Below are 15,904 nucleotides of genomic sequence, written 5' to 3' on the forward strand. Positions count from 1 at the left end.
TGTGTCAAAGCCCTGAAGAATGGAGTCAACTTGCAGATGCCAGCAGAGGGGCCTAAACCCTAAGAAGAACAAGTAACAGAAGAAGAAGTCCTACCAACTTATGGGGACCCCGTCCGATGGGGCCCCAAGTGACATAAAGGATTAAAAATAAAGCAGGACCCACACACACAGGGAAAAGCTGGCAGATTTCCAAAAATTGCGCTGGCATGATGACGTGGCAGGCTGTACCGATTTTCGTAAATTACGCTGGCAGCTTTTGGCATTGCTTTTGGGATCAGAAGCTTTTGAGTTTTTAAGGTTTTTCGCTGTAACTGCTTTTTAGGCCAAGGGCCTTTAAATATGAGGTTAGGGCTCATTCTCTGGCATGCTTCCTGGAGAAGGTGCAGAGTCTGGAGTATTGGCCTGTACTGTGTTGATGCAATATAAGAAATACCGAAAGGGGCGCCAAGATTTGGGGCCAATACTCTCTGGGGTGGAATTCCGCCACTCCGTGTCGCGTGTCGTCTCTCTCCCTCTCTCTCTCTCTCTCAATTCTGTTTTTATTGAAGTGCTAAAGCTCTGTTCAGTCTGTTCTTTTCTATTGGCACATGGTGCCCGTCTTGTGACAATTGCACAACTAGACACTCTTAGTGAAGAAAGGCTGAAATTTTTACATGCATATGAGGATTGTTTTGTCGATGAATTACCAAATTAGCTACCACCGGCACCTCCAGAAGATTATTGTATTGACCTTGTGCAAGGAAGCTCACCTTCTAATAAACTAGCCTATTGTGTGAGTGGCTCGCAAAGATTGGATTCACGTCCAGAAGATTATTGTATTGACCTTGTGCAAGGAAGGTCACCTGCTAATAAACTAGCCTATCGTGTGAGTGGCTCGCAAAGATTGTATTCCGTAGTATCAACACAATTAGCACAATGAGAACGTAGCTAACAATACTATCACCAATAGCATAAGGAATACGGAGTCCATTGTGCCAGTAAGATAGCGAAATATTGGCATAGGTGCTTGTTGTTGAGAGCTATGGGGCTGACTATAGAACTTGGTCAAGATACTGCTAGCATAAGAAAGATCAAGACGAGTGTTAGTGAGATAGAGTAGAGAACTGACAAGGTGCTGATACTCTATAGTTTATCTACCTTAGGAGTACCATCGTCATACTTAGAATTAGGATCCATGGTTTCATGGGACAAGGTAAAGGAACACAATAGTGCATACCATTTTACTCAAGCAATATCTATCGGATGACATACTTGAATAGACTGATAACTAGATCATCGTTTGAACTTGTGAGAGTGAGAGAAGCACATAGTGAACGCTCAAATCGTAGAGAGATGCTATACCTATGTGTATTTTTTTAAGCTATTGCTACAGATGAATGGAAATGATTTTTGTGCACACATAATAGATTTTTGAATTTATTGGTACCAATTAATAATTTCAACGAACGGGTAAAATTTTCGGTGTAATGAGCCATATGGAAATTTATCTGGTCCGGATAGTATGATAAGTAGAACAATAGCCGGACGCAATGCAAAACAAATCAGAACAAGCACATGAATAAGATGGCGTCCCCAATTTGCTCACAAAAGTCGCGATTTAATATTTTTACTGTGGCTGCCCAAGAAAGTGGCCGGCCGAACACAATGTAAATACGTTTTGGCAGGATTCGGCAGACTGAGCTGGGAGTAGCATGTAAAGCAACAGGGCAAACTTGTTGCCGAATGGACAGAAACTCCCGTCTAAACACTTATTTTTAAAGTCTAAGGTTTAAAACCATTAAAAACAAGTGGCCGACTAGTTTGAAACAAGCTAAATTTAATAACATTAAATAAGACTCAAGTCTCAGCTGCAGCGTGGAAATTTAACAAGAAGCCATCGTGGAGTTATTCGAGCACTCTCTCTATCTCTCATGCAGCGCGAGATGGCAAAAAATTCATACGATGGGCAATAAGAAGGCTAGTGCTACCCTTTGGGACGTCTTGGGAGCAGTTTACACACACACAAAGCTTCCTCCCTTAGTTCTCAGTTCAACTCTGATGTAGTCACCTCCTATGTCTACCTTGGCATCACATTCACCAGCCTACCAGGACCCTTCACTATGAAACAGGCTGCTGCTGACAGGCTCACCCGAGGATATGCAGCTCTGGCCATGCTAGAGCGGAGATGCCACCAGGCACACTTTCAGGAGCCCCGCACGAAGGGGTGGCTTTTCGACACCTTAGTCACCCCGGCCTTGATGTACTCGGCGGCAGTATGGGCACCAGGATTGACAGCTGACCAGTGGACACAGCTTGAGAGGCCCCAGGTATGTATGATCTCACGCTTGCTCCGCAGCAAGAAGACAGTGCCACATGACATTATTAGAGCCGAGCTCGCCACACCACCTATGGCTGTAGAGGCACTATTCCAGACAGTCTGCTTCATCCAGAGGATGAGAGAGCTACCTCCTTACAGACTTACTCGTAGAGCATTTGAGGCAGCTATACAACTATCAGAGAGTGGGCATGAGAGAGCATGGTACTCACAGGTCAGAGCATGGTTTGAGGGACACGGTCTTGACATGGAGAGCCTACCACCATTCCAGTACGACCCCCACTCACCATATGTTCACCTCTCTCGCAGTGAGAGGAACTTGGTATTGAGACAGGATTTGTGGCAGCTATACACTCTTAGAGTCTGGGAGTCACCTGGCTTGGGGACGAGGATGTCAGATTACAGAGACCAGTTTCTCACCATATTGTCTGGGGGGTTCATACAGAGACCACGCTACATGGACACATATATGCCACATAGCTCACGGGTGGCGATTGGTCAGCTGAGAGTGGCTTCACACAGGTTAGAGATTGAGATCGGGAGACATACTGGTGTTCCCAGGGAGGAGCGAGTCTGCAGAGCCTGCACAGAGGAGGTGGAGAGCGAGGAGCACTTTGTATGTAGATGCATAGCATACACTGAGATCAGAGGCAGGTATGAGGCCTTATTCAGAGGACAGCCCACTCTTCGAGAGATCATGGACTCTCGAGATCAGAGACAGCTCGAACGTTTCTTACTAGAGATACAGAGCCATCGGGACACACTACTACAGCCACACACAGCTACACAGACAGAGGGGAGACAGTCGCAGCTCACAGACTTCTTTCAGAGGATTGCCGCCCCTCCCTCACCAGACACTCAGAGGGGAGTGACACTCCCACAGGCGGAGGTGAGCCGAGCTAGACGACGACCACGAGTCACAGGCTACAGGGGCGCGAGCTCCCACCACTGACAGATCGAGGAGATCCGAGCCCAGGAGCGCCGTGCCACTGAGGAGCGAGTGGCTCAGATGAGGGCCGACCCGACAACTTTCATCCGGGTAGCCTTGGCACCAGACCCGCCCATGTACCACATCTTACATCCCCCCATTAGTACAGGATGGAGCTAGATAGCTTGATGCATTCTCATGATTGTACTACCTTGAGCATATAGACATGCATATACCCCTAGAGATAGAGCTCCATCCCTCCTCAGATACTCCACTACCTACATTCAGTTCAGTTTTGTATCAGTTTTGTTTCATTTGTCTTTCCGATAGACGGATGACATACACACCATGTACATTTGATTTGTCTCATAGGCCGATTTCGGCCTGACATAGACGTTAAAAATCTTTCTTTCTTTCTTTCTTTTCTCTCTCTCTCAACGATTTCATGCTCTGGCATCTGTGAAGACTGTGTAGAGGTTACAAAACCCGCGGCGAAGGCGGAGGGCAGCCATAAGAGCTTGTGTGCGCCCTGTGGGGGATAGCTGCACTTAGACAAGCGTAGTACCGGCTGCCCACGCAAATTTCAGCACTTTGACGAATTCCAAAAGTAGTTTTCAGCCAAGGAGTACTCATTTGGGGATACCCTATGCGAGCAGATAATAGTAGGGACCTCTTCCACCAAGAAAACTCCAAAACGAAGCAGAAATAGCCCTTCTTGGCTACACGTATGACAAATTTCAGCCAATAGGCTCATGAACACATGGATTTTTATGCTTAGAATAGTCTTCGGGACAGAGAATAATGTGAGCTTTTCTGCTTTATGTGCTTATAACAGTTCATATCTAATAGAAAAATCTCCGCAAGGGGGGGGACCAGCCCATCTTTTGGTCCATAGTGTTATTTTTTTTGAATTGTTTTCTTAGTATTATTCTGTGCAGAATCCTATGGGGAATAGCTAAATTAACCCTAAAGTATTTCTGTGACACTAGGCATACAAAAACTAATTTTGAAAAAATAGATTGGGTGCTCTCAAAAAGGAATTCCTGGTGTGTGTGTGATCTTAGCAGTTTCCCAGATGATTTGGTCTCCCTTACCGGGACTGTAGGTGCTTTATTCATTGAGCCACTTGTTCATGAAGGTTCTTCTGAGCTCTTCGTCCTTACACCCAGTTTGCAGATAGATTGCCACATCAGCAGCCTGTGACATCATCACTCGTGATGATATCATGTATCGTGCTTTTCAGAATCATAATAATTCCTGAATTAGATGGAAAGTCGTAAATTATGGGGGATTTTACCAAGATTCTTCTTCTTTTCGTTGTCAAAAAGGTTCATCTTGGTCCTCGGCTTTGCTCATGCATATGTTTATGCAAACAACACAGGTGGATTTAACTGGTTCGCCGGATGGGCCTCTTGTAGGTCTTGCCTTCAAACTTGAAGAAGGACGATTTGGACAGCTAACATACCTCCGGTAAGTTATATGGTCTGATCTCATAGTCTCACATTCAATGCGAGTTGGTGATTGCTTGTTGGTGTCTAAATTTGGGGTGGCTGATTTGTTTTTCTTGTGCAGCATATATGAAGGTGTTATTCGCCGAGGTGAGATGATTGTGAATTCAAACACCGGGAAAAAAGTCAAGGTGAGGCTATCTGTTTGTACCAGTAATTGTAAATTGTGGAAAGTCCCAGAATTATCTGGACTAATGACATGATGCTCACATGTGTTAAGGTGCCAAGGCTAGTCCGTATGCATGCTGATGATATGGAGGTATGTCATTTGTCATCAATTTGCAAGCTGTTGAATATACTCTTTGTTTATGCTGTACTTAAACATCACTACTCTTTTAATTTCAGGATATTCAAGAGGCTGGTGCTGGTGAAATCGTGGCTGTTTTTGGAATTGACTGTGCTTCAGGTAGTTTGCTAGAAAGTTACACTGTGTTGGAAGCTTGCGGCCATTGTATAAGCTAAAAAAAACACTTTCTTTTGCGGCAAAATAGGTGATACATTCACGGATGGGTCTGTCAAATACACAATGACTTCCATGAATGTTCCAGAACCTGTCATGTCCTTGGCTATAACTCCAGCTAGTAGGGATGCTACAGCAAATGTAAGTATTTTAAACACCTTTCATTATCTCTTTTGTTTGTGTAGTTGTAGAAATTGCTTGTTCTTTAATCTACTCTTAACATAATAATAAAGCTAGAAGACACAAGGAGATTTTATTCTTAGTTCAAAGAGGCTCTAGTATACTTTCAGGTTTATTTTTTGCATGTGCAGTAAATTTGATACATGCTCTGTCAAAGCTCATTGTTGCAAAGGTTACATTGTCACTAGCTAGGGCAGGAATTCTACCAAACGAATGCAGCTTGTAGCACTCCTGCAGTTTGTTACAGTTTCATCTTATGTTGTGTTCAGGGAATGATAACATGCTGTTCATAATCAATGACATTTTTGTGAAGGAATGCCACTGCAACTACCGTTGTAATCCTGGAGTCAATCTTAAAGGGAAAACGGTAGCTTCCTCCGTGCAATCGAACATTACAATCCTCGAAACATCAGTATTGGGACTTCGTTAGTCGTTTTCTGGTGAAGGAGCTGTGGATCCTCTTGAACTCAAGATACCGATCACTGACTGACTGTGTTGAGACAAGGGTTGCCAGTACTTTTGTGTCCTCATCCAAAAATGCTACCTCAAATTGAAGGAACTAATCTACCTTTCTAAAAGGAAGAAAACATTGTTAAGTATATATGATGCAGAGTGAGAGCACTAAGAATAGAGGAAAGACGTATGCTGGTTACACTTAACAAACCTAGGGAAAGTAGCAGCTTGTTCTTTTCTTGGCATGTCAGCTCCCAAATATTGGAAGTACTTGGGCCTGTCACACTTAAAACCATAATTAAAACCTACCAGGCAAAGATGACTGAAATGGATCCATTTTAGTCTTATGTAGTTCATTTTCAGCCTGTTGAAATTTTCGCCTCTGTTTTGAGTGTCATCTGCTTCTATCGTGCCCATCTGCTAGTAGTGAAGCATGCTTGCAATCAAAGTTGTGTTGATACTGGGCATTGCTGATGTGCATAGTCAACTGAAAACATTACACCTTATGCAGTTTTCCAAGGCTCTAAACAGGTTTCAGAGGGAAGACCCAACGTTTCGAGTAAGCTTGGATCAGGAAAGTGGACAGGTAAGGCATCATGAGGCTGCACAAATTTGGTACTTATAGCTGAATGTCCAGACTAATCTCAGCGCTTTGCTTCAGACTATTATATCTGGTATGGGGGAATTACATCTAGACATTTATGTTGAGCGTATGCGGCGCGAGTATAAGGTCTGGTGTTTGTTTTGATTGGGAATTTTATGAATTGCTGCATGAGAGTTTGCAGTGAAAATGGCTTTGACATGTATATTTGACCTGTCTTCAGGTTGAATCCACTGTGGGCAAACCCCAGGTGAATTTCCGTGAGACAATAACACAACGTGCTGAATTTGACTATCTTCACAAAAAACAAAGTGGTGGTCAGGGACAGTTTGGAAGAGTTATTGGGTAGGGTTCTCAGCAATGTTGTACTCACAATTGTTTTGTTTTTGAGTACAATGTGTTAGTTAGCATTAAGTGCGAGTTCTTGTGAACGGAGGTGTTACTGATACTAAATCGAGTTTTCCTGCTTCTGCAGAAAAGTATAGTTGAGTAAAAAAGTAGAATTTAGTGTATGCTTGAGATTCTCTAAAGTCAAGAAACTGGAGTCACAACAGCTTCTATGAAAGGACTATTAACATTTCATTTTCCTAGTTTTGCCCTTCTGAATTGGGTAGGGTTCTCAGCAATGTTGTACTCACAATTGTTTTGTTTTTGAGTACAACGTGTTAGTTAGCATTAAGTGCGAGTTCTTGTGAACGGAGGTGTTACTGATACTAAATCGAGTTTTCCTGCTTCTGCAGAAAAGTATAGTTGAGTAAAAAAGTAGAATTTAGTGTATGCTTGAGATTCTCTAAAGTCAAGAAACTGGAGTCACAAACAGCTTCTATGAAAGGACTATTAACATTTCATTTTCCTAGTTTTGCCCTTCTGAAACGGACTATGAAAATGCAAAAGCTAGCTTCTCTCCTACGGCAATCATGGGGATAATTTTTTAGTTTACACTTACATATTGGGAAGGCTAACCCACTTTTGAAGGCTCATTCCGTGAGTGTGTTAAGTCTTCACTCTCCATAATTGTGAATTCACGGGCTCATTTCTCTGCTCAGTGTGAGCCCTTATGATGTCTCCCTGATTTTGAGCTTACCTCTGCCGAGTCCATTTGTGCAACAGCAGGTAGCAAACCATCATTGAATTCAGTGGGTGCGTCATGCAGCTCAAATCATAATGTGCTGGGCACGCTTCAATTGCATTGGGACTCAAATGAGTCTTGTAAATGTAACTTTTTGAAAGACAACTTACGTTGGCAAAGAAATTAGGATGGGTGGTTTGCCTTTGTCACAGCATGATCAGTTCTTGGAAAGGAGAGTTGACAGACAGTCTACTTGTTATCTACAAAAAATTTAGGCCATAACTAGGACCTTGCAGTTTTTGCCTGACCCTCCGGACCCTTGTGTTGGAAATTGACCTTTTTTTTTTTTGAGGGAGAGTGCTAGGGATGGTTGGGCTATTTTGAGACTTTCCCAACTACATATGTGCCGTATGGATTTATGCCCCTTTTTCTGTTTTCACCCTTTCATGTAGCACAGACACTGCATTTTCATTAAGGTGTTAAGTCTGACAGTCTATCATTTAGATTGCTCTTAGTTCTTCCTTTCCTAGCATCATGCTGTGTCTATTCTGGTGACTGTGTTACACAAGTTTTTTCGTTTCTCTTTGTGTCTGGTCAACTGGGGAATTTTCATTACAGGTATATTGAGCCTTTGCCAGAAGACTCTGAGAAAAAGTTTGAGTTTGAGAATATGATGATTGGCCAAGCCATTCCTTCCAATTTCATCCCTGCTATTGAGAAGGGTTTCCTAGAGGCGATAAACTCGTAAGTGGCTTTTGAATCTCGGGAAGCTTCTTATTTACTTTTTTGTCTCAAACAATGTTAATGCCTTTTTCTGCTATGAATTCATAGGGGTTCCCTCATAGGCTTTCCTGTAGAGAGGTTGCGTGCGGTACTTGTGGATGGTGCAGCTCATACAGTTGATTCTAGTGAGCTTGCTTTTAAGCTTGCTGCATTGTATGCCTTTCGCCAGGTTGGTGTGTGTGGTGTGATCCCTTTCACTGTCTTGCAAGGCTGCTCTTTCGCATCATTTGCCGGTTGCTGGTTGAATTGCGCCTAATTGTTCTGGTCTATGAAACAGTGCTATGCAGCAGCCAGTCCGACTATACTTGAGCCTGTTATGAGTGTGGAAATGAAGGCGCCTGTTGAGTTTCAAGGAAGCGTCACTGGTGATCTTAACAAGTGGGTTGGCTGGAGTTGTATCTGTTTAAGAATTAGCTAGTCAATCAACAGTATTTACAAGACATCTATGTAAAGCTCTTTGAAACATGGAAAACTGTTATAATGTTGTTTTACTGTATCGGGAAGTAGCCTCTCTTTCAACTTCTGAACTTACATGCTTTGAACTTATGATGGCAGGCGGAAGGGCTTAATTGTTGGAAGTGGTCAGGAAGGAGATGACTGCGTTATAACAGCCCATGTAACAACCTTTCTATCACATCTTGTTGCTAGTGATTTAAGAAGCTTAAATACATATTTACTTTACCGTCAGTGGGATTCATTTGGCTCATGGGCTCACCTCTAGCTGCCATGGTAGAGTCAAAATGCTCTGCTTCTAGGCTTTGGGTTGATACCCATTGCTGTGAGATTGGGGCTGTCCTGCCCATGTTGATGCATGAATTAGAGGAGGTCAGTTCACAATGTGGAATTAATGGACAATGTCTGCACGAAGAGCTTTTTGGGCAATGTGGGGTTCCTCATGGACATGTGTCTGGTTCTCTCTTAAAGAGGGAGCCATTGTGCACAGTGCTATACATACTATTTACATATTACTTTGTGCTCTTGTCAAGTGCCATGTCTAAACCTTAGATGCTCCAAGATGTAGTCGACGTGAGGCCTAGGTAACCTACTCTTGACCTTCATCTTATTGAGAGACTTGTAATCCACACATATCTGTAATGAGCCATCCTTGTTTCGAACAATGAGAATAGGAGTCGTCATCGAAATTTAATTTTGATGTATTTTAGAGTTTATCATGGCTTCCCTCTCTCTGAAAAATTATGTACTAGAGAGAGAAAGTCGCTATGTTGCTTGGCTCATGAAAATCTTAGGCTCCATGGTCCTATGTATACTCAAGCTTCACTTTGTTGTAAAGTGATCCAAGAGCATGAGTAATGAAAAGCCTTTCGAGGGGAGAGTTGGCCTTATAGAATCCCGCCCTCAATCTTGAGCTAATAATCTTTCTTAATTTTGGTCTTAAGCATACTAGTAATATGTTAATGTGTCCATAATCTTTTCCTTTATTTTGGTCATAAGCATGCTATTAATATGTATGTGGAAATGCTACTTGGTTATCACCCAAAAATATAATCTATGCGAAGGTAAAGTGATGCCTAAAGCAAGCCAAAGCTAATTAAGGTTTCAGGAGCAACAAAAGAATCTACATTGGACTGGTGACTCCGCTGTCCAATAACTCTCGCAATTGGTGCTCTAGCTCCTCCTCCACCCTTGTTCAAACAGTAAGGAAACTTATGTACAGGTTGTGCTCCATCCACAAGGTCTACAACACAATCCTTCGGTTGGTTTTGTTCATCGGAGGTGACTTAGCTCTTCATCATAGATTTTGATGGAATATCCATTGGGATGATAATTTCATTAGATACGTCATAGCTTAATGGCCACATTAGATGCATATTGTTTGGTAACAAAGTGGTTGGGAGAAGGTTGTTACTGAGATAGATTTTGGACTTCCATAGAGCTGCCTTGATCATGTATTGTGATAGTCTTTTGAATGGGGAGAGGTTGCTACACGGTTTAGTTTGAGATTTGGAAGAGGCTAGTTTAGTATTGGCATAGAATCCTCTCAGCTTTAGTAGAGCTTATTGTAATATGTATAGATGCGGCAAGGGATGCTCTAGCTAGCAATGGTGAGCGTGTTGCAGTTATAGCTCTTCACATATTGCAGAGAGTGACAGGAAGCCTCCACCGTTAGATTGATTTTTCACCCCTCTCTCGCGAAGAATCCTCGCTTCATTTCGCTAAAGATTGAGGTGATATGCAATAGCAAGTATTCTTCATGGAAGTGGGTCATATTGCAGGTGGATGTAGTAGGAGGATAGAGCTTCCCAAGCAAAGACAATAGACAATGCTTTTTTGTTTGGGGGGGTGGGGGGGCAAGACAAAGTCTGTGTCTAGGAGGTTAGGGGTTGTGAGAGCTAGGAAGAGAGAAGCTATAAGAAGAGGAAGACGACAAAAGAGACAAAGATACTGTAATATTTCTAGCTACGGCTACACACATCAATGAAAATGATTTTTGTGCACACAGAATTAATTTAAAGTATTAAGAGCACGCTTTCGTTCTCTGAGAGTAGTATCAGAGCAAGGTCCTCACGTTTCCTTTCATTTCTTTGGTAGAAAAATATGTGTCATTGTAGGACAAGCAGAAGAGCTCGAGCAATACAAGCAACCGATGACAGAATTGCAAGCCGCTCTTGCCTAGCCAGAAGTACTTAAGATCCCTGAAAAAGGGAAAGCAAAGATTGTGGGAGAGCCACCACAAAATCCCCCTATGCCAACTCAGGGAATATCTCAGACTAAGGCTCTAACACAGCCTCAAAGGGATCCTGCAGTGGGAACCTCCCTACATCACGAAAATGAATCAATCACTTAGCCGAATTACTTGCCAAATTATTCTTTTATGAAGGACTTGGATAAAATCATTCCTGATGAGGATCTCGAGTTGCCTCCAGATGAAGCTGTAGATCAACCATAGGAATCAAAAAAGCAAGACGAGGATCAAAGGAAGAGTCGACATAGAATTCTGGTGCACAAAGATTCGAAAGCCATCTCCAAGAAGCGGTCTGGACACCACAAGAAGGAGACGTTCAAAGCTGGAGATAAAGATGTCAAATTTGAATGCTATAATGGAAGGAGGGTTGTTACCAAGGCTTTCGCTTTCATTCGACAATTCGAGGTGGCCTTTGCAGAGGGTAACTTCTTAGAACGCTCGAAACTATGCCATGTTAGCATGTATTTGAAAGATACGTCTAGCAATTGGTGGTAAGCCACAATTTTGGAAAAACGCAAACCCAAAGATTGGGAAGAGTTCAAAAGGATTCTATGCTCTAGATGTGAAGAAAGAATGAAACTGGCTCTTCCAAAAAGAGAATGAAGTTGTGTTTGACTACGTCGACAAATTCTAGGAGGGTGGAGGTCCTACTCAAGGTCACTCCCTTTATGAACGTTTCTGATGAAGAGAGGATGCGCAAGTTTGAAGTCACAAAAGTATGAAGTTGTACCCTTCAAATACCCTTGAAATCATGATGCAATCTATCCTTGTGGCTGGTAAATTACATTCGAAAGGAACTCCTCGTAAGCAAGAGTTTGACACCTTTTACGTAAAGCAGAAGGCTCTCACTATTGAGACAAAAACCTCCACACGAAAGCGGCCTTCACATCGGCCAAGAAAACAAGGGAAGGGAGGGAAGAAAAACAAAGTCTTCACTCCCTCTCAGTTGAAGGCCTACATGGAAGAGGGAAAATGTTTCTATTGTGGCGAGAGGCCACAGGAGACTAGATTGCCCAGAGCTTAAAAAAGATTCTCCTCCTGCATCAAATTCAGTACGTGACGTCCAAGCCTAATACTAGGATGGAGAAAGGAAAAAGGCAGCTCTTAAAGGGGTGGGGCAGCTTGAACGGGCAGAGAGTATTGTTCTTGCTTGATCCAAGCTCAACCGATAATTTATTTTTCATTGGATATCTCATAATCTCTCAGACTGTCACAAACTGATGATGTGGCATGTTCATAAGTTGTCCCAACTTATAGGGCACTTGCCCGCAAGGCCCTAGGGACACTAGAGCATAATGGCTGGCTCATGGGCAGGTTGTACGGACGTTGCAAATTATGTTGAAAGTGCTAACGTGGTTGGTCGTACGTAATTCCGCTGGCTTTACTGACGTGGCAGGTCGTACTGAATTCCGCTTTTTGGCTGGCTGCTTTTGTGGAGCCTAGTGCTTTTGAGTTGAAGGCTTTTCATGTACTGCTTTTCTCTAAGGCCAAGGGCCTTCAAATAAGTTCCTTGGGCTCTCTCTGGCTCATTCTGTGTTGATGAGCCGGTGAGCGTAATTTGCTCAAGCATTAATACAAAAAGAAATACCGAAAGGGGTGCCAATCTTTAGGGCCAATCTCTCTGGGCACGGAACTACGCCGGGCCGTGTCGATTCAATTGAATTGTGAATTAAGTGTGAATTGTTTTAAAGCGATTCTCTCTCTCTCTCTCTCTCTCTCTCTCTCTCTCTCTCTCTCTCTCTCGTGTGTCGTGCTAGATTCCAGACTTGGGGTGTCCAAGTTTGTTACAGACTTACTCCCAAGAGATTGAGAACTCCAATCAATTCAAGATCAACTTTTAAAGGGTTGACTACGAATTCCGATTCTATCAATTGAATTGTGAATTAAGTGTGAAGTGTTTTAAAGTGATTCTCTCTCTCGTGTGTCATGCCAGATTCCAGACTTGGGGTGTCTAAGTACTCCTATGAGATTGAGAACTCCAATGAGTTCAAGATCAGCTTTTAAAGGGTTGACTACGAATTCCACTCCAATGCAAGGACATTTGAATATGAAGATTGGGAAGAACTTTGATCGAGAGTCTTTCCTAGCTGCCCCAATACAAGGATGTGATGCTATTTGGGATTGCCTTGGCATTACAATATCCATCCTATTCTAGATTATATAAATAAGAAATTGTCCTTTTCTTTCAAAGGGCAGCAATATGATGTAGATGCAAGTGCTAGTGATTGGCTTATACCTAGGATCAGTCACATCACTGTTAAAAGAGAAATGGAAAAGTGTCTTTCTGCGTACTTGATTCATGTCAAAGACATAGAGATGAGTGGTGAAAATTTCCTGACCGATCTAGATAAAGATTGACTAACTTTTCTTTATGAGGATTGATGATCACCTCCTGAAAGACTGGAAGTGTAACAGACTTGAACACCCCAAGTCGGGAACCTGGCACGACACACGAGAGAATCAATAAAAACACCTCACAAACTTTATCACATTTTAATAGAATCGACACGGCCCGACGTAGTTCCGTGCCTAGACGTATTGGCCCCAAGTCTGAGGCTCCCTTCGGTATTTATTTTTATGTAAATGCTTGAGCAAAGTTACAAAGTCCAAGGGTCCTCTCTGCTCAGATCCTCGTCAGCAAACTGAGTGGAAGAGTGGCCTTGGGTTCATATTTGAAGGCCCATGGCCTCTCAAAAGCAGTACAAGAAAAGCTTCAAACTCAAAAGGATCTTTTCCCAAATCATGCGCTACCAAAAAGCTATAGCGCAAATGGCGGAATTCCTAGACGCAGCTAGACCGAAAGCCTCAAGGTAAAGTTCCAATATTTGAGGAGTATCTGCTAGATCTCCTCCTCCATCCACTTTGCATCCAATGTCGGATAGTTCTTGAATTTCACTAAGAACCGCCGAATCACTTTACCTTTCACTTTCACTTTCCTTGTGAGCCAGTGTCTTTTCTGGAACGAGTATCTTCTCTCTCTTCCACTTCAAGTTGCTCATCAGGCTCCCTGTCAACCCACACCTCACCCTCAAAAGGTTTTAAGAGACTCACATGAAAAGCATTGTGAATCTTCCACGTATGTGGCAACTTCAGTCTGAAGGATACATCATTGATCTTTTATTGAATCTGGAAAGGGCGATAATATCTCATACTTAGTTTTGAAAAAAGCCGCTCCTTTCCCTTTCTTTTCTTGAGGCGTGCCTACTCAAATCGTAGGAGCACCCAATCATCTTCCTTCAACTGCAAGTCGAGTTGATGTTTATCAGTTGCCTTCTTATGTCGTGCTTGAGGCTTCTCAAGAGCCTCGCGAACCTTGACAAAAGCAGTGTCCAAACCTCTCGTATATTGATCCCCTTCAAAGATCTTATCTTTGGTGCTTAGAAATGGAGGAACTTTCTTAGCACCCTCGATTACTTCAAATGGCGCCGTCCCCGTTTATAAATAAACCGTGTTCTTGTAGGCAAATTTCACCAAGGGTAAGTACATTTCCTATTGAGTCTTCTTATCCGAAATGTATGACTTCAATAAATCCAAAACCACTAAATTGGCGAGAATTGCAATCGCGTGCCACCATTCTCCCAAATTTCCCTCCAAAAAAAACTCGTGAATTGGGGGCCTCTGTCCGAGCCAACATGACATAAAAGCGCATTTCGGCCCTTCGAAACCCCCAAATGGCGGAACGCCTGAAAAGTTTCGTCGAAACGGGTTGATTTTTTTTTGGTCCCCTTTTGACTACTTTACCTCAAACCACCCGTTTGGGGATTTTTTAAGCTTGGTATGTTATTTCAGCTCTTACCTTGTTCAATGTGACTCAAGTCTCACATCTAGATTTTGGTATTTCACATGTCTTTACATGTGAATTTATATGTATATTCAATGTATAATTATAGGTACATACATGTAAAATGAATCCTGGGTTTCGCTTTCATTGAGCTCGAAACGAAACGTTTTAGAAACGTTGAAACCCGAAACGCTCAAAACCTCGAAACGTTTCATGTCACACTGCTCTGGACCGAGACTACGGACCCAGGCATGCCATGGAACTGAAAAATTTGTGAGATGAACAGTCTTGCCAAATGGTTAGGCTTAATTGTCTTTTTTATTGGAATGAAGTGGTCATGTTTGCTAAATTTGTCAATGATTGCCCAAATCCCATCATGCCCACTTTGGGTCTTGGGATGGTAAAAAATGAAATCCCATAACAATGCTTTTCCATTGGCGGGAGGGTATGGGTAAAGGCTGTAGAAGTCTTGGTGCCTTATGCCTGTCAAGCTTGACCTTTTGGCATACTAAGCAACTGCGAACAAACTCATCCACATTCTTTTTGAGCCTCGGCCAATAAAAGTAACACTCAACACCCTTCAAGGTGGTATCGATGCCGCGGTGGCTCGAAAAAGGTGGACAATGGCACTCTTTCAAAACCTTTTTCCTCAAAGGCTGTGTAACACACATCGCTTTTCGCATCAAACAGCTGTCCCGTATGGAATAGCCTGCAACTGTCTCCCCACACTGTATCCGGTAAAAGATGTTTCCAAAGTCAGGATCTGTGGCTTACCGATCTACCATATCCTCGAAGCTTCGATGATGTATCGTGGAAATAGTCGGGATCAAGGGCTTCCGAGACAATGCATCTGTCACTAAGTTCTTCTGTCCCTGAACATGGACTATCTGGAAGTGGAATTGCGAGAAGATGTTAGCCCACCGCATTTGCTTTTTCGAGAGCTGCTTTTGTGACAAGAAGTAGCGTAAACTTTGATGATTTGTGAAGACGGTGAAATTAGCTCCGAGTAGATAGCGTCGCCATTGCTTAAGAGCATGGATAACTGCCAATAGCTCTATTTCGTAAATCTGTGCAACCAACTCGGGACGTGAAAACATCTTGCTCTCGTAAGCAATGACATGGC

General features: G+C 42.8%; 1 protein-coding gene across 1 annotated transcript in view; it reads left to right on the forward strand.

Annotated features, from left to right (window-relative positions):
• LOC147459490 (elongation factor G-1, mitochondrial-like) overlaps nucleotides 1-15,904 on the forward strand; it is an 82,856-nt gene that overhangs the window by 58,827 nt on the left and 8,125 nt on the right. Inside the window, exons 7-18 of the mRNA XM_086510747.1 lie at nucleotides 4,624-4,712; nucleotides 4,815-4,881; nucleotides 4,971-5,009; nucleotides 5,096-5,156; nucleotides 5,242-5,351; nucleotides 6,355-6,429; nucleotides 6,505-6,573; nucleotides 6,668-6,789; nucleotides 8,132-8,257; nucleotides 8,345-8,465; nucleotides 8,574-8,674; nucleotides 8,852-8,912. Coding sequence (XP_086366873.1) covers nucleotides 4,624-4,712; nucleotides 4,815-4,881; nucleotides 4,971-5,009; nucleotides 5,096-5,156; nucleotides 5,242-5,351; nucleotides 6,355-6,429; nucleotides 6,505-6,573; nucleotides 6,668-6,789; nucleotides 8,132-8,257; nucleotides 8,345-8,465; nucleotides 8,574-8,674; nucleotides 8,852-8,912 — 1,041 coding nt within the window. The remainder of the gene's footprint in view (nucleotides 1-4,623; nucleotides 4,713-4,814; nucleotides 4,882-4,970; nucleotides 5,010-5,095; nucleotides 5,157-5,241; nucleotides 5,352-6,354; nucleotides 6,430-6,504; nucleotides 6,574-6,667; nucleotides 6,790-8,131; nucleotides 8,258-8,344; nucleotides 8,466-8,573; nucleotides 8,675-8,851; nucleotides 8,913-15,904) is intronic.

This window comes from Adiantum capillus-veneris, chromosome 4, assembly GCF_014529385.1.
Source record: "Adiantum capillus-veneris isolate H3 chromosome 4, ASM1452938v2, whole genome shotgun sequence".
Lineage (NCBI taxonomy): Eukaryota > Viridiplantae > Streptophyta > Polypodiopsida > Polypodiales > Pteridaceae > Adiantum > Adiantum capillus-veneris.